The following is a 22,519-nucleotide window of genomic DNA, read 5'->3' on the forward strand; positions in this document are numbered from 1 at the left end:
AATGACCCTGGATTAAAAGCTAATCTTAAAAACCTTCCTTTGGAATTAAATTGCATGGCGGTCACAAATACGTGCTGGTCATGAGCAAAGCCTTAGCATTGTGACTCCTGTTTGGTATCTTCCTGAATGTGGACCTGTGGATAATTATATTACATTCGTACTAAAATTTTCAAGATCTCCCTTGGCCTAATCTGCCATTTCTAGAAAATCAAGTTGTAAGAGTGCATTTCTTTTTATTTTATTTTTTTATTTCTTGCCTTCTTTAATCATCTGTGTTATATAATTAAAAAGAAAACCACAAAAATTCCATGACTGATGAAGACAATATGATTAAAAATCAGGGATTCAATTCTAAGAAAACATGGAAACCTCTTTGATGACATCTGTGACAGATGAAAATATATGCCTGTTTTAGCATTATCTGGTAACTTGTCAGGAATGCAAATCACTCAGCTCACCCCAGACGAGCACTTTGGGGTCCTGACGGCTTGGCTCCAGTCCTGTCTCTGTCCCTTGTTACCTAGATTGGGAAAATGATTTATCTTCTGATTCCATCACTAAATTTGTAAAGTGATGATAATAGCCCCACCTCATGGAATTAACATGTGACCAAGGAAGTTAATACACGAAAATTTGTAGTCGTGCATACCCAGTAAATGTTATCAACTACCAATCTCCAGGCTCTGCTCATGTGCAAAATCCACATGGTTTTTATAAGTGGGATTCTAATGAACAAACTGCTTATTATTTTATCTCTGAAATACTTGTATATGTGAAGTCCTCTCTAACCTCAAAATACTTCATAGACCTGCCTTTACGTAGCAGTGAAACTCGTGGGTATCCACAGGTTAGACAATATATAATCACACAAAATAGTTGTGTATCTGGTATGACGGAGACTCCCTTACAGTTGATGAGCCCTGGTGGCACTTATATATCTTTTAAAGCAACAGAACAAAGGTGAGAGGCTCACCATTGATCCAGTGTACTGACTGGATCAGTGTGCATGTCTATCCAGGTGCTGTGGGAGGTTAATAGGGGTATCCTTGGCCTTTGAAGAACAGTGGTTTAGACATACCTTTAATTGAGCACTTAGTCATTTATCACACTTGTGCTAAATTATCTATGTATTTTATTTGTGCTTACTAATATTTACAGTGTTTATTACTTCACCTTGTATGTATCTCAAAGCCTCCTATTTTAAGACCTCATTATCCCTTGTAGGTAAGGAAATGCAAGGGTCTTAAGCTGGTCCTCTATCTAAAAGCTTAACACCAGGGTTATTAAAGCACAAATATGATCATAACAGTCTTCAAAATTCTTATAAGGTTTTCTATGCTTGTGGAAATCCCTCAGCTTGGCTCAGCAGTCTCCCAGTCTGGGCCCTGCTATCCTACATGTCCACTTCTTGCCAAGGACCCTCCCTCTGCATCCATGCATCCTCATGTATAGCTCAGTGCCCCCTATACTGTGTTTGCTGAGCACAGGTCTACTCACTGAGCATGCAATTAACTGTATGCACATCAAAAGCAAGGGTCATGAGCTAATAAGGGAATGTGACAAAATGCTTAGAGTAAAATATTTGTTATCTTAATTTGGAATATTTTTTGAGGGAATTTTGAAAATACCATAAGGAGATGGAAAAAAATAAGAAATACTGGTTTTGGAAGCTTATACTGGAATGACTGTTGTATCAGAGAGTGATTGCTTTGTAACAACCTCAAAGTGTTTGTGGTAATCAACTATGAGGATTTGTTTCTTATGCACCTGCTGATCTTGTCTGGATTCTGCTCCACGTGTCTCATACCCCTTATATGAGTGAGAAAATGGGAATGTTCTTCTTGGAGCAAGACCAGAAGCAAGGAAAAGCAGGTCCAAAGGCAGGCACCTGTCAAGCCCCAGCTTGCTTGATGCCTTACAGACATCACATGAGCCAGTTCACATGTGTGGGCCCAATATCACAGAGTAAGGAAGGCTCCCTGCCAGTGTGGAAAAGCTTCAGAAACTCTGCTGATGGGGAGGGAGGAAGGATGGGCCAGCAAGGCCATCTACTGATCCGTGAAGTCAATGTGCAATTATCCTGAATGGGAGACCCTGGAGGAGGTGAGACACAGGGATGAGTGTGGGAATCGGCTGAGGAAACAATGCATTTCCAGCCTCCCAGGCTGTGGCTGCAGTGGTAATTGGGACTTGGCAGAGGCCATCAGAGGTAAACAAGCTCTAGTCCATGCACGTCAGAGCAGTGCTGCAGGCCTACGAAAACTTGGGAGTCAGGCCAGCCAATAATAATGAAATTTCAGGCCAGCAGAGGACATTTAAGCAGGACGCTGAGGACTGTACCAGGAAAGTGAGGAGGAGGAGGGGTGAATGCAGGGGTTGTTTATATGACACATCCGACCAGGCAGAAAAACTGCTTCTAACTTGGAAGCTCTTACAGAGCAGATTCACACTGATGTTTAATCAGGGTCCTTTGGACATTGGACCAAACAGAGTTTCTGCTGGTCTTATTTACACTTTTAATGGAAACTCTCTTTAACTAATTAAGTCAGTGCTTGGAAGCCCAAGAGTTATTGAGGACAAAGCTAACACTACAGGTCTAGAGTCACACTCAGCCTGTAGATTCCCATTTCCTGTTCTTTATGCCACATTTTGTGGTAAGAGTTCTTTGTTTGTAGCATGTGTAGATAATGGGACACCAGGTGCTACTGGAAAAAAGAAGGAAAAGGCTAAATGTTCATAATCACCACTTCCTGGGGATGGACCATGGGCTTTCACAGGTGTTTTGTACATCACTGATTTGAGGCAGTCTCCATCATAAGACAGATCAAAAAAATAAATAAGAATGTATTGCCAATTTAATTGTGATCAATATTTTCTTATATCTTAAATTCATATTTTACTCTTATTTTAAAAACATTTAAAGACTCATTTGGTATAAATTTGTTTATTGCAGAAATTTATATTTAACAAGATGTGCTGACCAGTGGGATGTGTTCTGTACGATGAGCTTTGACAAGTGGGAATGCCCATGTAACTTCCACTCCATCAAGACCAAGATGGTCTCCATCACCTGGGCAAGCTCCCTCAGGCCCTTCTGGGTCAGCACCTTCCTAGAGGCAACTCCTGTTTTGAATTCCATTATTCTATGTTACTTTAACCTGGGTTAAGGTTTCGTATAAATAGCATAATGCACTTTTACCCCCTTGTTTCTGTCTTTTTTGCTCATTATGATAGTTTTGAGATTCATCTTTGTTGGTTATATGCATTATCCATTTATATGTATAATTGTATGTTATATGCGTATGACACAAATTGTGCATTTTCCACTTAATGCATACTTCAGTTGTTCCCAGGTTGGGGCTATTATAAATAAAGCTACAATATATGTTCTTATGCTATTTTATGGATGTGTTATTAACTACTGTTAGATAAATACCTAAGAGTAGATTTCCAAAGTATTCCTGTCATTTTACACTCATGTGAGAGTCCCAGCATTTGGTCTGGTGTTTTTAATTTGGGCCACTCTAGGGGCATGCAGTGTTATGCCACTGTGGTTTTAATTTACATTTTCCTGATGACTAGTGATGCTGAGCAGAATTTCCCACTGCTTATTGTTTAGTCATATATCTCTAACTCTGAAGTATTTGTTTGAATATTTGCCCAATTTAAATGGAATTATTTGTCTTTTTTATGGATTTGTAGGAGTCATTGATATAACATGAATCTTTGTCAGATGTATGCATTAGAGACATTTTCTCAGTCTATAGCTTGCCCTTTAACTTTTTTAATGGTATCTTTTGGTGACTATAAGTTTTAAGTTTTAATGGAGTCTAATTTACCACAATTTTCTTTTGTGCTTAGTGCTTTCTATATCTGCCCTAAAAATCCTGTCTAACCCGATATCATAGAGACAGTCTCACTATTTTCTTTAGATGCTTTATAATTCTTTTTGCTTTTATGTTTAGATCTCTAAATCATCTCAAAAAAAAAAATGATGTGTGTGTTGTGACTTAGGCTTTTTTTTAATAGGCATGTAAATAGCCTGTTGCTTTAGAATCATTTGTTGAAAAGACTTTTCTTTATTTAATTGCTTTGGTGCCTTGCTAAAGATAAATTTAGTGTATATTTTGGGATCTAATTATGAAGTCTTTATCTTTTCCATTATCTATTTAGCTATCCTTATTCCAATCATGTACTGTCTGGGTAGGCAGCTTTATAATGACTTTTCAAAAATAATAATATTAGTCCTCCAAGTTTGTTCTTTTGAAAGAGTGCTTTGGCTATTTCAGGTCTTTTGATTTTTCCACATATATTTTAGAATAAAAATGCCAATTTCCACAAAAGAGCTTCCTAGGACTTTCATAGGAATTGGAACCACAGAACAATTGAAGAATGAGCATTATAACATTACTGAGTCTTCTGATTCATGAACATGGTATATCTCTTTCCACATGTGTTGGCTTCCTTTCACTTTCCTCAACAATGCTTTTTCAGTCTTGCACATCTTTTCATAAATTTATTTCATGTTTAAATGTTATTGGGAATACCATTTAAAATTTTTTTCCATTTAAAAATTTTATCTTCTAGTTATTCATTGCCACTATATAGAGTTACAGGTGATTTTTGTATATTGACATTATATATTAAGACTTTGCTATGTTCACTTATTGATTAATTCCAGTAGTTTTTTTCTCATTATACATATTTTTTAAAGGTTTTATTTATTCATGAGAGAGAGAGAGAGAGAGAGAGAGAGAGGCAGAGACATAGGCAGGGGGAGAAACAGGCTCCATGCAGGAAGCCTGATGTGGGACTTGATCCCAGGACTCCAGGATCACACCCTGAGCCAAAGGCAGATGCTCAATCACTGAGCCACCCAGGCATCCCTCATTATACATATTTTAAATTCATCTTATGTGCATAATTCTATCACATGTGATAAAGAAAGTTTTACATTTTTCTTTCCAATCTTTATGTGTTTCTATTTCTTACCTTTAATATCTTGCCTAGGATACCCAGTGTAATGACAAATAGAAGCAGTCAGACTATTTTCAGTCTTAGAGTGAAAGCGTTCAGTCTTTTATCATTCAATCTGATGTTAGCTCTGGATTTTTAAAATATATGCATCTTTGCAGATATAGAAGGTTTTCTTCTAATATCAGTTTTCTGAAAGTTTTGCCATTTAATTGATGAAGTGGTTCATTAATAAAAGTGAACACCTAAATTCTTTTTTGCCTAAAAAGGAATAGTTTTTTTTTATAACTAAAAATATTTGCACTTAGGGTGTAATGTTATTTAAATATTTTAAAGAGTTACTGAGTATAATTTCTAGTATTCCAGATAGTCCCTTCAATTTTGTAGGGCCCCTTAACCTTCTTTCTAAATACACTAATATATTATTCCATTAGCTCCTCTACCATCTTATGAGGAGTAGCACTGGTGTGATACCACTTGGCAAATTATTCCTACAATTTACATGACCTCCCTAAAGAGGTAGGCAAGGCCAGACTAAACTGAGTCTTGACTCTGTGTTTCTCCTTTTCTTGTATAATCTTCTCCATTTCACATCATGCAGCCTGCCATAATTTTGGAAGGATTACCAGAGACTTAAGTAACAATGCTGAGTTTGAATATTAAATTTGCTTAATTGTCTGCTCACTTATAGAAATAAATTAGATGAGAGTAAGTAGAAAATAGAATCTGTATAAAATAGGTAAGAGCTAATGTGAATACGGTGAGCAAGAACTATTAAGGTAATGGATAGGCACCCTTTCAATATCTGCAAAGTTTCTGAAGGACTCTAAAAATATTGGCTACTATCAAATAGCAATTTTATTCAGTTCTTTAATAACAAGGTATGACTGGGAAAACAAAATGCTCCAAGAGGAGATTATTATATGAATAAAAGGACACAGGGTCCCTTAATAAAAAACAACAACCAACCAACCAGCCAACAGCTAGCTGGGTGACACTCTCCCCGACAGCACAGACTATAGCAACCTTTTTGTGGAGGATTTGGGACCAGGAGTAGAGTCCTTACAAAGTGTACAGATAACTAAGAATGGATAAAAGGAGTCAAAAAGAAGTCAAACAGAGTCAAGAAGAAGTAACTAGAACCTCATGATGAGCTCCTTTGCCAGAATTCTGTGTCTGTGGTGGTGGACATGGGGATGGGCAAAGACATAGTTTCAAGTATTTCAGTTCTTTAAGGAGCTTCTCAGGATTCTGTTGGAGAGTGAACAATGAAACCATAAATATTATTGTGAAACTGAATGTGAACTAGCCAAAAGAACTTACATATGCAGCCTGTATATTCTTGAAATGTGGCCAAACCCAAAGGTCTCTTTTTTTGCTGTTTTCTTAGAATGGATGTGATTTCAAAATGCTTTGGCCATCATCATACTAAAATCAAATGGTATACAGCTAATGAGATAATCAATTAGGAGGTTTTATTTTTTTCCTTTAAGTTCATTCATCAATGTCCTGCAGCTATTTGTTATAATCTAACTTTCTTCTGGATGTCAGATTATTTGAACATGTTGTCAGACATGTTATATAAGTCATCAAAATCTACGGCTAGTTTGGGAAATAAAATAATTTTTAAAATTAACCAATTTTTGTATCCAACTGGATTTATAGATAAAGTTTTCTAAACGTACAGAGTTGTTATGATCATAGAGATTAAAATTTGTGGAAACAAATTGGGATTGTACATATTTCTAGCTTAATATTTTAATGGAAAAATATTGAGGCTATCTCCAAATTGCTAATTACTTCTCAGGAGTCTTCTCAGAATGGAGTATGTGGCCCAGGATATCACATATCTGAGCCACACACACTGGCAAGTTTGTAGAGCCAGAGAGGGCACAAATGCAGCTGCTCGGAGCTATCCAATTATAGAGGAGTGAGCTAGGGAGGAAAATGCAATGCAATCATTGCAATTGTGTGGAAGATTTAACACATTATCACATGGGCTCAGAGTATCAGCAAGTGACCAGTGAGGCCATGGCAAGAGCAGAACCATCTAGATTGCTGAAAGCCAGTGGCCTGGATGAGAATGGATTTGATAAACTGAATGGCAGGCTACTCTTCTGTAGAGAATGTTGGGATTAGGCAGCATAATTAATTGTGTGTATAATGTTGAGAGCTGAGTAGGTGCCTCTACGACCATTCACAGAAAGTACAGAACATGTAGCAGAAATATTATCATCTGTTTCTACTCCTATCAGTGACTTGAGGCTTCTTTGTGCATCATTGCTTGGTGCACCAGGTAATGAGTAGGATAATGTAATGTGAATGTGGGTGTTGATAAATCCACCAGTTATAGAAATATCTAGTATTTCCCCATTCTGATGCTTGAATATGTGATCTTAAAAAAAATCTATGTGTGTGGGATTGAATGGATCTAAATTTTCTTCTGGGCTACAAGTTGTGGTCTTTCTTATCTTTTTTCTCTATCTCTTGTGGGTAATGCAAACCTGGCACTCGATAGTTGTATTACTTTAGGTTCCTATAGAACCTATCACTCCATATGTATGACTCTGTTCAGTCACAGTCATCCTGGGAGGTGGGCAGGATGGGCAGAAATGAGGACATTGGATTCAGTTTTTATTGAAGCTGGTCAGAGGAGAGATAGAGGGACCCAGAAAAGCTGGGAGCCTGACTCCAAATGCAGAACCTGACCTTTTCCCTGGTGATGCCACACGGACTCAGATCTACTGTCCCATCCTGTCCCCATCCTTCACAACTGCACTGGAGGCCTCCACTCACTTTCTAATTCTGCAGGAACAAGACCCTCATTTATCACTAAGGCTCTTTTCCCACCTCTTTAATTAAAAAAAAAAAAGTCTATTCAACCCAATCATCAATTCTAAATAACATCTCAACTTTTCTTTTTCCCATGGCATATTTCCCAAATGAGGAGTTCTTTGGGCAGTTTCTCTTGGATAAATTCAGTGACTTCTGGTGCATTATACCTTCCTTGGCCCCTTCGGTGATTTCACATTAGAGCTCCTTCTATTCATTTTTTTCTTTTTTCAATCTGTCCTCCTTCATACATTAACTCCTCAACATTTAGCGTAAGTGAAAATTATAGTGTTAAAGCTGTTCTGAATAGGAAAGAAAACTGAAATATTTGCATCTAATGTATTAAATTGGATATTATACTTTGAGTTTTATATGTGTTATTTTATTTTCTTGCTGAATTATTTTCCAGAATCCCAAAATTTATTTTTCTACGTTGATGGCCATTATTTGGAATGGATTCAGTCTAACTCCGGATAATGTCCTTATTTTAAAACTCCTGCTTTGGTGGCCTCTGTGACCTGATGGATCCAGCTGGTTATGAGCATTGCCACCTCCATGTCATTTAGGGCATTCAGCTGATCACCCCATTCCTCAGACCAGGCTCTCCTTTGAGTTTCCTTGTTTCCATCCTCATTGCTCTGTTCCTTCCAGAAGAGCTCCTTTGCCCCGTGTCTTTTCTAATGCTTTGTGTGACTTCATTGACATGTTTCTGAACCTTCTTCAAGACCTGTCTTTTTTGGACCTGTGTTCCTTTCTGTGTGTCTCAGTGATTGAAAGCTTCTAGAATTGTGCTGAAATATGACTTATGTTGCTTTGCTCACTATTTACCTCTACTTGCAAGTGCTTAATGTCCCTTATGGAACAAGAGTGACTATGCCATCTTCTTGTGGCCCCAGCATGAGCTGATGTGGAACCAGTGGTCAGGCTCCCTGGGGGTGGGGTTATCTTGGTTGGGGGGGTGGCACTTTCCAATGTGGAAATCATGCTTCTGTTTAGCCTCTGTTCCCGAAGGCTGCCCGTAGTTTGTCTAAAGATCTTCTTCCTCCATGATGGCCCTCGCTAACAGGAAATAGAGCTGCATTTCCCTAAGGTTGAATTCCCCACGTGGAACCAGATTTACCAAATAAAATTGTTTCAGTTAATATTTCTAGCCAACCAAGATGTTTATACAAACAAGCACAAAATTTCTTCTAACCCAGCTATAATATCTTCTATATTTTATAACATTCCTGGCAAATTTTAAGATATTGTTGATTGAATCAACCTTATTTTGCTTATAATGAATCGGAAAATATGAAATAAAATACTCAAAAGGCACATTTCAAGAATTTCCCAGAACCATTTCTATAGATACAGTATGTCCTTGGATGGAGCATGAAAAGTATTTTGTGCCCAGATAATCACACCATAAATTCTGTTCACTAATAAAATTTCCAAAAAGGAACCAAATGGATGTTTCACTGAGCAGTGCATTTTCCAGGGGTGCCTGCTGGAAAAGCAGTCCTCAGCATTGGCTGATTCCCCCGAGCATGTAAGTCCATCTGGTCATGGGCTCACTACTCTGCAGGTTTCTGAAAGATGTGGTTCACCTCCGTTTTCCTTGGTGACTTCTCATGATCTCTGCTGACCTACTGGACAACACAGCAAGAAATCAAATCACTGTCATTTTCTTCTTGACAATTTCCAAGTTGGAGTCAGAGTGAAAGCTTCTCTATGTAAACCATGTGATGCATAGTTGGATTTTATTTATGTGTCTGTGTATTTGCTGAGCAAAATCTAGAGTATATGGAATAAGACAGGACTTAAAAGGAACAAATTAAAAATTTTAAAAGAATCAGGTGGTGGTGTTATAAGAAATGCAGTAGCCGTTAATTGTTTTTGTGTATTAGAGATGAATTAAATATTTAGAGGCTGCCTGCATGGGCTGTCTTGCCAGCACCTGGATCAGTGCCTGACACAGAGATGCTCTTCAACCAGAGTGTGTTGGACGCACGGATCATTAGAGTGTTACTTCTGAAATCAAAACCAAATGCCAGCCCTAATGTCGGACTGTTCCAGGATCCGAACTTTGTTGTTTAAAATTCTTAACTTACAGACAAAAAAAAAAATCTAATTCTGGGTAAGTAAAGCCACAGGGAATTTATTGGAAATACTTGGAGGCCTCGCAGAGTGGAGGGCAACTCAGGCAGCTGCTCCCCAGCTTCCCGGAGTGGGTTCTTGTGGTCTGGACAGCCCCAGAGACCATACACCAGCCTCCTGAACATTCACATGCCACGCAGACAGCCCCCAAGTGGGCACGGCCAGACCCAGTTCAGGACTCTGCAGCCTGGCCTCAGGGCGCAGCGGCTGTCCTGTACCGGGCTGTGCACTGGCCACTGGCCATTGGCATGGCTCCCTATACCAGTGTTTCTGCACCGTGACCAGAGCACTCCTGCTAGGAGAGGGAGGTGTGCTGTACACACAAGGGCCAATTTCTTCCATCTCTCTCTTATCCAGGAAAATGATTTTGGCACCTACTGTGATGATCTGGACAGATAGGGTGATTACTTAAGCTTCTACCTCTCTCATCTGCTGTTTCAGGAAGCTGTGTTCAGCCTCGGAGGCCATGTAGGGAAAGCACTTTTCTAGTAGGAAAATGGAGAAGGATCTAAAAAGGTACATTTCTGCATTTCTATAGTACATCTACAGAGATGCATGTGGTTTTATTTATTTTTTTAACAGTATTCTAATGCAATCACGTGGCAGCTGTTTTTTTTTTTAAGATTTTATTTATTTATTCATGAGAGACACAGAGAGAGGCAGAGACATAGGCAGAGGGAGAAGCAGGCTCTGTGCAGGGAGCCCGATGTGGGACTCAATCTTGGAACTCCTGGAACCACTGAGCCACTCAGGCGTCCCTGCATGTGGTTTTAAAAACATTTAATAGCACCTGGTAATGTCAGTAAGAGACCAATCACAAAATCCCATAGATGTTACCCTCATGCAGTAGATGGAGTGGCCAGAGAAGCTAGAATCTAGATAGTTTTCTGTTCATATCATAACCGTGGTTTAATCTAAAAAGAAATTTATGAGTGTCTGTTATATGCCAGGCATTCTTTTAGCATTGGGAAAATAGTGGAAATAATAGCTAACATTTATGAAACACGGCCTGTATGGTCTGTGTGTCACACTTTGCATGTCTAACTTTTGTCCTTGTGGCGGGCGTGAGGCAGGTGTGGGTCCTCCGCAGCAGTGCGGCTCTGCCTCCAGCATTCTGGCGTGGGAGCACGCTCTTCCCAGCTTCTCGGTGGTTTCCACCTGTTTGATGTCACATTTACAGTCATAAAATCCCTGTATGTTGTAATATGGAAAATCACTTTATAAGCAGAAAAGTACTATAGAGATTTTTATATCAAATATATTTGCTCGGTGCATTTTTTTTTCTTTTGCTTTCTAAGGAGAAATGTGAAAGCAAAAGAATGTCCTTTCTAGATGCCGCACGACAGCTCAGGGTGTGACCGTGAACAAAGGCTCCAGTCTCTGTGGCTCCTCTTTAAAATGCGTGAGGACGGAGATTTAACTTGTCAGTGTTAATGTTCATTGAAGTATATTTAGGCTGGAGGATCCAGAAGAGGAATATTTGTGCTGAGTATTTCTAGAGTATACTTTAAATTATGTGTGACTTTGTAGTGAAGGATAAAGTGTTTTCCATGTTTTACTCTATTTAACTCAAATTCATTGTCATCTGAGGACCACTGAGTAGACAAGACTCACTTTGTTGTGATGCTGGAGTGTGATTACGCCATGAGACGGGCTTACTTTCAGACCTGTCTTTTTTTTTCTCCAGATATTAATTTAAATTCCAGTTGGTTAACATATGGTGTTGTATCAGTGCCAGGTGTACAATATAGTGACTCAACGCTTCCTACATCACCCACTGCTCATCACGACAGGTGCTCTCCTTCATCCCCATCACCTGTTTCCCCCACCCCCTCCCACTCTGCTCTGGTGACCAGCAGTGTGTTCTCTGTAGCTGAGAGTCTGTTTCTTGGTTTGCCTCTCTCTCTTTTTGTCTTTCCCTTTCCTCATTTGTTTTGTTTCTTAAACTCCACACGTGACTTTGATCATATATTTGTCTTTTTCTGACTGATTTCATTTAGCATAATACCCTCTACTTCCATCCACATCATTGCAAATGGAGCAAAAAGATTTCATTCTTTTTTATGGCTGAATAATATTCGACTGTATATATGGACCACATCTTCTTTATCCATTCATCCGTCGATGGACACTTAGGCTGTCTCCATAGTTTGCTATTATAGACAGTGCTGCTGTAAACGTCGGGGTGCAAGTCTCCTTGAATTAGTGATTTCATGTTCTTCGGGTTAATACCTAGAAGTGCAATTCCTGGGTTGTAGGGTAGCTCTATATTTAACTTTTTGAGGACCCTTCATAGCGTTTTCCAGATGGCTTATTTAAATCACTGTTGCACAGATGGTGTGAGACTTCCATCTGCCCAGAGGCAGGGGTGCAGGCTGGTGGAGCAACAGACCGTGTGCTTCTGAGTTCTGGGTCAGCCCCTCCCAACTGCGGGGTCTTCCCCACATAACTAGTGTGTTCCTCTGTCTTCTTATCTACCAAGTGGTTAAATGAGAAAACCCATGAAATGAATGAGGGCAGTTCTAGCAGGTAGAAAGCTCTAAATAGCAGCTGTTGTGTGACACAAGTGTTAGATGCTAATGCTGTTAGATTGTGTCTCTCTCACTGTTAACACCACGTGTCTCCACTGTCATTTCGAGAGTTCACGGCATCCTCTCCTCTGTCACTGGGGGCGACATACACACCTTGTGGCTGTTTCGGCCCCAGGGGCCTGGGCTCACTATCTGCTGAGATGGGGTCCCGCTGTGCTCAGAAACAAGCCAGGCACATAGGCTGTCACTCCCCGCGCTTCAGCATCATCTTAAATAAAAGTTGGTGACAAAACTGAAAGAAGTGGAAAATGATTCCAGGTCTCGCACTGATTGCCAAAGAATGCTTGAGGGTGCTTACCAATGGCTTCGGTGCTCACACTGAGACTGAAACCCCGATGAGGCCGATGTGGTTGTCCCGACTGCGTTTAACAGGAGTGACTGCATGGGTAGCTCGGGCCCACCGAGCCCTGACGTTCTCCCTATCGCTCTGCCCTCCCTTCCACATGTCCCACTGCTTTCTGGTCACACCCTCAGGGCCTCTGCGTGTGACTGCCTATGTGCTGCATGCTCACACCTCCCATATTTCCTCCCTCTAGTGTCCTCGTGTGACCAGGAGCAGCAGTCAGCCCTGGAAGAGGCCAGGCAGCCCAAGAATGACAACGTGGTGATCCCCGAGTGTGCCCATGGAGGCCTCTACAAACCGGTGCAGTGCCACCCCTCCACTGGCTACTGCTGGTGCGTCCTGGTGGACACTGGACGTCCCATCCCTGGCACGTCCACCAGGTAAGGCTGCTCCTGTGGGCCAAGGGAGGTGCAGGGCAGGGGATGGGGAAGGCTGGACCCCTGGGGGTGCCACTAACGTGGAGGCTCAGCCCTCAGACCTCACTGTGCTGCTGGACAGTGCTGGCCACACGCTCACGTCCCCGTGCCGGGATGCCTACACCCTGCAGGTTCTGGCCGTTGGAAGCTGGAGGAAACTGTCTCTCTGATGGCCACCAGGAGCTGCCTGTGTGAGTGCCTGTAGGAGAGGTGCAGGCTGATGTCTTTAGGCAGTGTTTGCTCCTGTCATGATTCATACAGGCTGGCACGTGACCACTGGCTCTGAACCCCGCATGGTGGGCGCTCAGAAGGTGCCCATATCAACTGCAGCCTCCTTATGCTTCTGGTTTCAGCAAAGGGAGCCAAGCATTTCACAAGCTGAAAGAACCAATCGCCAAAATTGGCTTTCTACAGCGTAAAAATAAAGATGGTGTGCTAGAGGCAAGAGCAACAATCGCTGTGCAAGGTCTGAGATACAAAAAATGTATCCACTCCTATTTTGTGTGAGTTTGGGCAAAGCACACAGTTACATAATCACACCTGAACCACTCATGGAATTTATAAAACGTGCATGAAGATGTCTTTGCAGTACTTTGTTATATGAATTGATCCTTGAATTTTCATAGATTGATATAAAAATGATTTGCAAATGTACAAAAATATTATCTCTTAAAAGTTATCAAATTTAACCCCTGGTTTCATCTCTAGCATCTATGCATGAGCATTTTGACACTTCCTAAATTATTTCCCCCAATTTTTCAAGGGTGATCATGAGACTTTTAGAGGAGGAAACACTCCTCTAAACAGTAGGTTCCAGGCAGCGAAGTCCAGGTAACCAGCGAATAAATGTCTTGTCAACATGAAGTCCACCCACACCTGGTCCCCCATCTGGCTCATTCAATAAAACCAGTCTCCTCAGGGTCCCTGCTTTGAGATTGGAATGACACAGTGGGATTACAGCTGGTCCTTGGTGGCTGGCGTGCCCCCGTGGAGGGTCGGTCTGCCTTCTGTGCTGTGCACGGCGCAGAGTAGAGTCCAGACAAGGGAATCAGGCCAGAGACGGAGTCTCGGCGTCTGCAGGGGTGCTAATGGAGATCATTTCACACAAGGGTGCTCTGCACGGCTTGAAGAGAACATAAATCTTTTTAAGATTTTGGTTTGAGAAATGTGTTTAGGTTCCTGTGCACGTATGTATAGGGAGTATTGTTTTCTAAGAAATCTTTCTTAGGAAGCAGTATTTCTACCTTTAAAACCCTGCCTTGCTTACTATGTATTTAGGTTGAGCATTTGTTCCCCAGAAGGGAGCTTGGTTCCTGCCCTGCTGGCCCCTCGGCTGCTCCTCCAGGTGTTGCTGGCAGATGCTTTCTTCAAACTAGCTGACAAAAACCCCCATGCTGTCAAAACCAGAACTCCTCAAACTGGCCCTTAAATGAGGAGATCAATGTTTATGATGTTATCCCTAAAGAACCTGTATACATTTTTATTACAACCAGACAAGAAACATAGTAACCCCTCTTCCTTCCCATCTGTCCTGATTTCTTTCTGCCCAGACTTTACACGGTCTTCACAAGCCCCAGGAAGAAGAGCATCACGTTCTCATCTTCCTGAAATCTGCCTACAGGAGAGAATAACTCACTCTTAGAGCTTTGAATTTCAAGAAACAGTATTAGATTAAACCCAGTTAGGAAGACCCCTTAGACTACTGCTGCATTTTGTCCCATCTATTCATCCATCCATCTGTCCATCTGTCCGTCCATCCTTCCATTCATTCATCCGTCCATCCTTCCATCTCTGTCTGTCCATCGATCGATCCATCCTTCTGTCCATCCATTCACCCTTCTGTCCATCTGTTCATCTGTCCATCCACCCAGCCATCTGTCTATCCATCCATTCATCCATCCATCCTTATGTCCATCTGTCTGTCCTTCTTTCCATCCATCCTTCCATTCATCAATCCATGCATGCATGCATGCATCCATCCATCTGTCCTTATATCTATCCATCCATCTGTCCATCTGTCCATCCATTCATCCATCTGTCCATCCATCATCCATCCTTCCATCCATCCATCTATCCTTCCACCCATGCATCCTTTCATCTATTCATACGTTCATCCTTCCATCTGCCCTTCCTTCCATCCATCCATCCATCCATCCATCCATCCATCTGTCCGTCTGTCCGTCTGTCCATCCATCCTTCCATCCATCCTTCCAATGATGACAATCCCTTATTATTCTAGGGATTGAGGAAAGAGTGTTGACCAACAGAGCAGGTCTCATGCCTCAGGGGCTTCTTTCCTGCTTGGGGAATGTCAAGGAAGGAGCAAGTGGCACCACTTCCCAATGCAGTAAAAGGGAAGTCCTCACATCCTGCCAGCCTCAAAACTTAAAACTTGCACACCTCAAAGGCAAAGGGAGGTTCAGATTATCTCAGCAGTTCGAGGACATACTTTAATAAGCCATGTTTTGCTTCTCCCTGGTCTGCCATCTCTGACCTACCGGCTGGCTCTGTAACTCATCCCTGACAGTGTTTCTAGAAGCATCATTCAGCATAGCTGGTGCTTCCTTCTGACAGCAAGGACAGCCTTCCCCACAGACCCTCAGGCGGCCTCCCTCCCTTGAGTTAGCCACACTATCATGCTCAGGCCAGGCCTACTGCTCATGGAGGAAGGGCCATTGTGGTTCCCATCTCTTGGAATCAGGCCTGGGACAGGGCTGCCCCCACCTCTGTCCCCTCACTGTTGTGCACACTGTTCTGGGGGTTGGAGATGTACAGGCAACAAAATGGACAAAAATCCATGCTTCCCTGGAGCTTATGTTCCAATGGAAGGAAACAGACTATGGGCAAAGCACATCAGTAGATGTGCCAAATGTAAGTAATTATGCTGGTGAACGACAAGTGCTGTGGAGGAAAACAAACCAGAATAGGGAGAAGGAGTGCTGGGGAGGCCCAACTTGCATTCTGCAGAAAGCTGACATTGGAGTCGAGTCCTGAAGATGCTCGGGTGGGGATGCAGGTGGGGGCAAGCTGATGGACGTCTGTCGGAGCACAGCCCAGACAGAGGCAGTGAGCGCTGCCCCACACAGGGGAGGTCCCTGAGCCAGAAGACCGTTGTTTTGGCTCAAAGGTAGGGTGTATCGATTAGGAACTTTTTCACTTCTGATAGTGGCAAATCTGAGAAGTACACATAAACAAGGGACTATGTTACCTTGGGTAAGAATTACAGAGAACAAGAAAGCTCATTTCAGTTGATACTGTGGTTTGGTGATGTCATCAGGGACACAGCTGTCTTTGCCCTTGGGCAGACTCTTCTCATGGTCGCAGGATGGCTGCAGAGATCCAGGCATCTCATCCAGACACCACAGTGCTCAGAGAATACACAGCCCATCTCTCTCTGTCTTCGGAAGCCAAATGACCTTCCCTACAAGTCCCCTAGCAAATTCAATATGTGGATTATTGGGCAGAACTGGATCATATGACCATGGCTAAACCCAGTACTGGCAAGATAAATGGAATTGGTTTAAATTGATCTTTTGGGAGGCATGGATATTGGGAAATCAGTCAAAATTAGAAACATTCAGGGATATCTGATAAGCTGCTGGCCAGCTTCACCAGCCCACACCTACACTGGTTCTCTGTTTAAATACCCTCTGTTGCATTATTCCTACTTTCTTATAATTTTCTGAGATAAGCAGTTCTTCCAGGGAGATACTTTATAGTTTTGCTTTATATTTGGAGAGATGGTTCAGGTTTTTTCCCCCAATTATCCTATTTATATTCACTGATGGGAAAGAACAATTTAAAAATCCAACACAGAAAGAAGCCATAAATATAAAGCACATTGTCATTATAAGCCAGTTCCCTTTTGCTCCTGGTGCCAGGCAAGATCATTAAAACACACAGACTTTGCTGTGGGCTGTGCTGAGGACGACAAACATATGCTGTTTGCCTGCCAGGGTCAACGGCAGCTTCCTTCTAACGTGGAGCTGCTAGCTGGCACGATCATCTGTAGAAACATCAGTTGGACCAGATGCACACGTCCATCTTGATTCTCTCACTTTTTTGTGTCAAAGTTGACATGTTGGCCACAGTGTGCAGATTCCCTTCGGGCTGGAGCCCAGGCACCTGCATGGTCAAGTAGGATTCGGTCGGAGAGGGGCAGGTTCCAGCCCGGCTACCGTTTAGCAGGACGAGAGCTGATGTGGGCTAGCAGATCAAGCATGGAACAGGCCGATGGCAGCTACATTATCTCCCAGAACGGAGCGATTTCCCTTTCACGTTCGTGATGGCTGGTGAAGGTTCACCATCTGCCATTAGACTTCCAACTGCTCTCACCTCCCATTAGGGCTCCCCAGGTCCCCTGACGCCAGAGCCTGTCTCTCTCGGTGGCCGGGATGCATGTGGCTACGTGAGCACGAAACCCCATTTCTCCCTGGCAGGAAGCCTGGTACTGATGGGCACACAGGCAGTCAAGAGATATTCATTTCTTTTCATACAAATAAGTTCAACACTATTGAAAAGAATGTGATCGATGTTGACACTGAGTTTGGATTTTTTTTATTGGATTTTTTTAAATTTTATTTTATTTTATTAATCCTATTTCTTGAGATGGCCATTTCTGCAAGGTAAGGCATTCTCCAGTATTCTTTAAAATTAGAGACAGAATGCTGTCATTTAAATATGCATTTTTATATCAGCATAGTGCTGGGATTCTTAAGGCATCCCCAGATCAAATTTGGAACAAACCCAGAATGACCAGTGTAACTCGTGTCCAGGTTTCTGCAAAGGTAAAGATTCACAGGGAGGGTTAGAAAGGACCCGCTCTTATCACCCACGTGAAGGACGGGGCATGGACTCCTAGCCCTTGGGTGGCTCCACACAGAGTTCGTGTTACCAGTTCGGCGTCTAACCCAGTGGAGTAGCCCGTGGCTTCCCTGAGCCACCCGCTCTGATATTCCTGCAAACGGGGTGTCCTCGGGAATGGCCCGGCTCTTGGGTTTCCCCTGGGAGTCCTGTCCTCATCCATCAGGAGCTGGGACACCTGCTGGTCCTTTCATAGCTCCCATTTCATGGTACAAGTTCCAACCTCTTCCAATCCCAGGGACACTGACCCAGAGCCTGAGATGAAGACCTCAGTGGTGAAGGTTCTCCAAAGTTAGCACGTGTAGGTGAGAACAGGAGCGGTCCCTCGGTGAGCTGGCTGCATCACACATTTCCTCTTGGTGAATGTTGGGCTCCCATCTACCTGTCACAGCCCCAGGCAGGAGAGGGTCGCCCTGGTTGGGGAGTGGGTCCCCGCAGCCCTGCTCATGTGCCCGTGACTCTGCTTCCTCTGCTGTCTGCACTGAATCCCACCACGTTTCAAAAGAACATGAGTTGATGCCTTCTGGTGAGAACGTGATGGCTTAACTACTTGCCGGAGTGTGAGGGACTCTAATTTCAAAAACATCATTTCAGAAAGATGCGTTAGGTTTGTGGGAGTGCATGTTAGGTTCTCTGGCATCAAAGAGGCCACTCAGGGTGGGGGGGCTTGACATCTCAGCTGCATCTCCGCTGCTCCAGGTAGGCCGTGCAGGGACTGGCCACCAGGGAAGGACACTTCCAGTGTGTCCCTCGGGGAGACAGTTCTTGTCCTCTTGTTTCCTATGGTAGGAAGACAAAATGTAAGGAAAAATAAGAATTGGAAATGATCCCTATGAAGTAAATGTGAGTTCCCGTCCCTCTCTTAGGAAGTGAGGAGGGAAGGGGGGGGTACAATGCCATGCGAGGAGCCAACAGAACCTTGTTCACTTCTGGAAACCAGCCGGCCTTCAGTCCGGAACGTTCCACCTCGCCCCTCCCTCTGGTGCACATTGTCCCTGCTGTCAGACAACGTGAGGGGCTGGGGGCAGCAGTGTCCCCACTGCGCGGGGGCGGTTCTCCCCGGGATCCAGGTCCCTCCGTCTGTGGTACCAAGTGCCCAGACCACAGGCATTCCTGAATTGCCGCTGAGTACCCGCACCAGCTGCTCCCCTCGGCCTGCATCCGAAGCCTGTCAGGGACAGGTGCCCTGGGTCCCGTCAGCTCTCATGGGGGAACAGCACCCACACCTTGTGCGTGGATGTCAGGACACACCTGTCAGACTTCTCCACGGTTTCTGTTCACTTGATGTGGGGCGGCATGTAGCACTTTCTCCTCCCTCCCTCCCTCCCTCCCTCTCTCCCTCCCTCCCTCCCTCCATCCCTCCCTTCTTCCTTCCTTCCTCCCTGCCTCCCTTCCTTCTTTCCTCCTCCTTCTTTCCTCCTTCTTCCTTCTTTCCTTCCTCTCTCTTCTCCCTCCTTCCTTCCTTCCTTCCTTCCTTCCTTCCTTCCTTCCTTCCTTCCATCCTTTGGACCTTCCTTCCATCCTTCCTCCCTTCATCCATCCTTCCTTCCTTCCTTCCTTCCTTCCTTCCTTCCTTCCTTCCTTCCTTCCTTCCTTCCTTCCTTCCTTCTTTCCTTCCTTTAACACAGGGACAACCTTTTGTAGCTTCATAAATCAGAATAAGATTTAGTTGGTCTTTCAGTAACAGGTAAATCTAAACTTCTGAGGTTCCTTCTGAGACATCTTTCCAGGCCACACCCACTGGCCTCCCTTACCCAGGGGCACTTGGCCCTCCTCTCCCCCACCTTCCTCCTCTGGGCCACGTCAGATCCTGGAGGCGAGGATGTGGTGGTGCTCGGTGGCCACTAGTGATGGACGGGCAAAGCCTTACGCGGGGTGCCCCTTCCTACTGACCGTGAAGAATAAGCTTACCATAGTAAATTGTCACAAAGGTCATAAAAGGTCACAAGTCTGAAGAGGTCGCTGCAGCTGATACACTGCGGGCTGAGGGCGGGCACCATTGCAGGAGCACCTGATAAACGGAAGAAGGCATCCTCTTCCAGGCGTCACCCTGTTTCCCTTTCTTGCCCTCCTCGTAGGTACGAACAGCCGAAATGTGACAACACAGCCAGGGCTCACCCAACCAAAACCAGGGATCTGTACAAGGGCCGCCAGCTCCAAGGTGAGTAGAAGGGAAGGATTGCTTGAAGCGCATCCACCACAGCTCCGAGCTTGTTCGCAGGTCTAGGATGAGAAAGAACGTCTCCCTCTCTGTTCCCTGTGGCCAAGGGCCTTCGGGCGGTCGACCAGTGAGCCTCCTCCCAGGGCCCTGAGCTCAGCACACGCGCGGGAGCCCCAGGGAGCATGCTCAGGGCACGCGTGGGTCGTGGCACCTGTGGCCGCTACCCTGGAGGTGCCAAGCCTAAGAGCCAGCATTTCAGAGAAGCAAACAACGCCCCCTAAAATCAGATCTTCTAAACCAAAAGGATCCTTTAATTCCTTTACCTAAAAGAAAGCAGTAATTCAAATGTCATTTTCTGGCATTCCTTTTGGATTGAATCAACAGTTCAAGGAGCCGAAGTCCAGGTTTTAACAAAACATGAGCTCAGTCTTTGTATCAAGTGAGTTTAATTACAAAGAAGTATTCCAAATTAAACAGAGGCAGTGAGTTTAATCTTATAATTATTAAAAGTGCGTTCATAAGAAAATATTTTATGGATGTTGTCTTTCATCAAAAAAGCACATAAGTGTTTATGATACACCAAAAATGATTATTTCAACAGTTAAACCTAAAGCCTCTGGTGGACCCCACGTCCCTCCAGGAATTTACATGGGATTAAGAGTGGCGGCATCGAGCGTGGGGGCCCGGCCAGCAAGGTTCCCACAATTGGTTCATCTCGTGAGATCAAGGAGTTTAGAGACAGAGCTCTGACATCATGGGGTGAATTTGATGGCATCCGTAAGATGCTTCAAAGCTAGTCACTATTTCATTTTGGTTCCCTCTCTCTCTCTCTCTTTTTTTTTTTTTTTCTTTTAAATATCTCCAGATTGTGTGTGTTTTTAGCCAATGCCCCAGAGACCGTGAAAATCATTCTCTAACGTCCTTAGCTCAGAGCACATGTTTGATCTTGGTCTTACACCAAGTTCGGATAAATTCCGCTTGGAGAAGTGTGGCTCTTGCTCTTTTTGCATTAGTCTTGATAAAGAGGGTTTTAAATTCTAAGACATTTTCCTCTTTATGAACAAAGATAGAAATGACTAGGGTATCACCCAGACACGTCTCTATCGTTCAGCAACACTGGGAATGAAAGTAGCTAAGACAGAGGAAGAGGAAGAGCAGGATGAAGGCAGCCTCTACCCGTCGCCTTCAGTGTTTCTGGGGTGTTCACAAGAGGGGCTGTCTCCCAGCTCCAGATCTCCTGTGATGTCCTTTTGATGCAGGCTCATGGGGTCTATGGGAGATGTGATTTTTGTGATTCTGTGGTCGATGTACTCTGTGTTTCATGGACCATTCTCCTTCCCACCTCTTGGGATGGGGAGAGAGGGAAGGAGAGGTCATGTAGGTGCAACCACAAGCACCACACGAATTCCTAGTTGAGCACCGTTTGTATACATGATGTCTTACCCTGAGAAGGAGCTCAGTGCGAAGCCGAATTGCTCCCTGATGTTCTTGGACCAGACGGGAGTTCTCTCCCTCCATCATCTGTTGGAGTCTCTTCCCTCTGAAGTCAGACTTTAACACTGGTGGATGAGATTTTTCTTCACAGGAAGTAATGAATCTAACAGGTGCGTGGAGAGCCCTCCATGATGTTTGCCGTTTGTAGCTGGTCTTAATCTGTCTCATGAACGTCAAACAGTCCATTTTTTGCTAAGGGTCCAACACTCTTGACGTTTTCTTTTTGGACAATACAAAACTGCATTACTTCCAAGTCAAGCTCTGTGAGTTTTGCATTGTGACATCCAGTCCATTTATTAACGTCCAGAGTAGCTTCTCGGTTTGTTAGTAAAAGGTGCTATGACAGGAGACAATCCTGTTTCCTCCTGGTGGTGGTGTCCTTGCCGGGAGGCTCTTTACATGGTAGACCCAACACATTAAATACCAGACCCAGTTCTTGATGTAAGGGCGGGAATGGTCGTCGGTTCATGGGAGCGGCTGCTCATCCAGTTGAGAAACACGAGTGGCGTCTTGTGGGCTGGTCGGGCTGTCGGAGGTGAGGTCCGGTGGGCCAGGGAACACGTGGTGAGGAGGCACGACCCCAGCTGGAGAGTCTGCCCCTCAGTCCCCGCAGGAGGAGGATTATTCGGCTGTCCCTGCCGAGGTGCCCCTCCTCTCCCATCCCTTAAATAAAAACCAGAGTCTCCAGGCACACAAGCCACTTTTT

General features: G+C 43.8%; 1 protein-coding gene across 3 annotated transcripts in view; it reads left to right on the forward strand.

The window, feature by feature from the left end:
• SMOC2 (SPARC related modular calcium binding 2) overlaps nt 1-22,519 on the forward strand; it is a 158,615-nt gene that overhangs the window by 100,145 nt on the left and 35,951 nt on the right. For all 3 annotated transcript variants that reach the window (XM_072831208.1, XM_072831189.1, XM_072831197.1), the window contains exons 8-9: nt 13,073-13,259; nt 20,237-20,319. In XM_072831208.1, coding sequence (XP_072687309.1) covers nt 13,073-13,259; nt 20,237-20,319 — 270 coding nt within the window. The remainder of the gene's footprint in view (nt 1-13,072; nt 13,260-20,236; nt 20,320-22,519) is intronic.

The sequence above is a fragment of the Canis lupus genome, chromosome 1 (genome assembly GCF_048164855.1).
Source record: "Canis lupus baileyi chromosome 1, mCanLup2.hap1, whole genome shotgun sequence".
NCBI classification, from domain to species: Eukaryota; Metazoa; Chordata; class Mammalia; order Carnivora; family Canidae; genus Canis; species Canis lupus.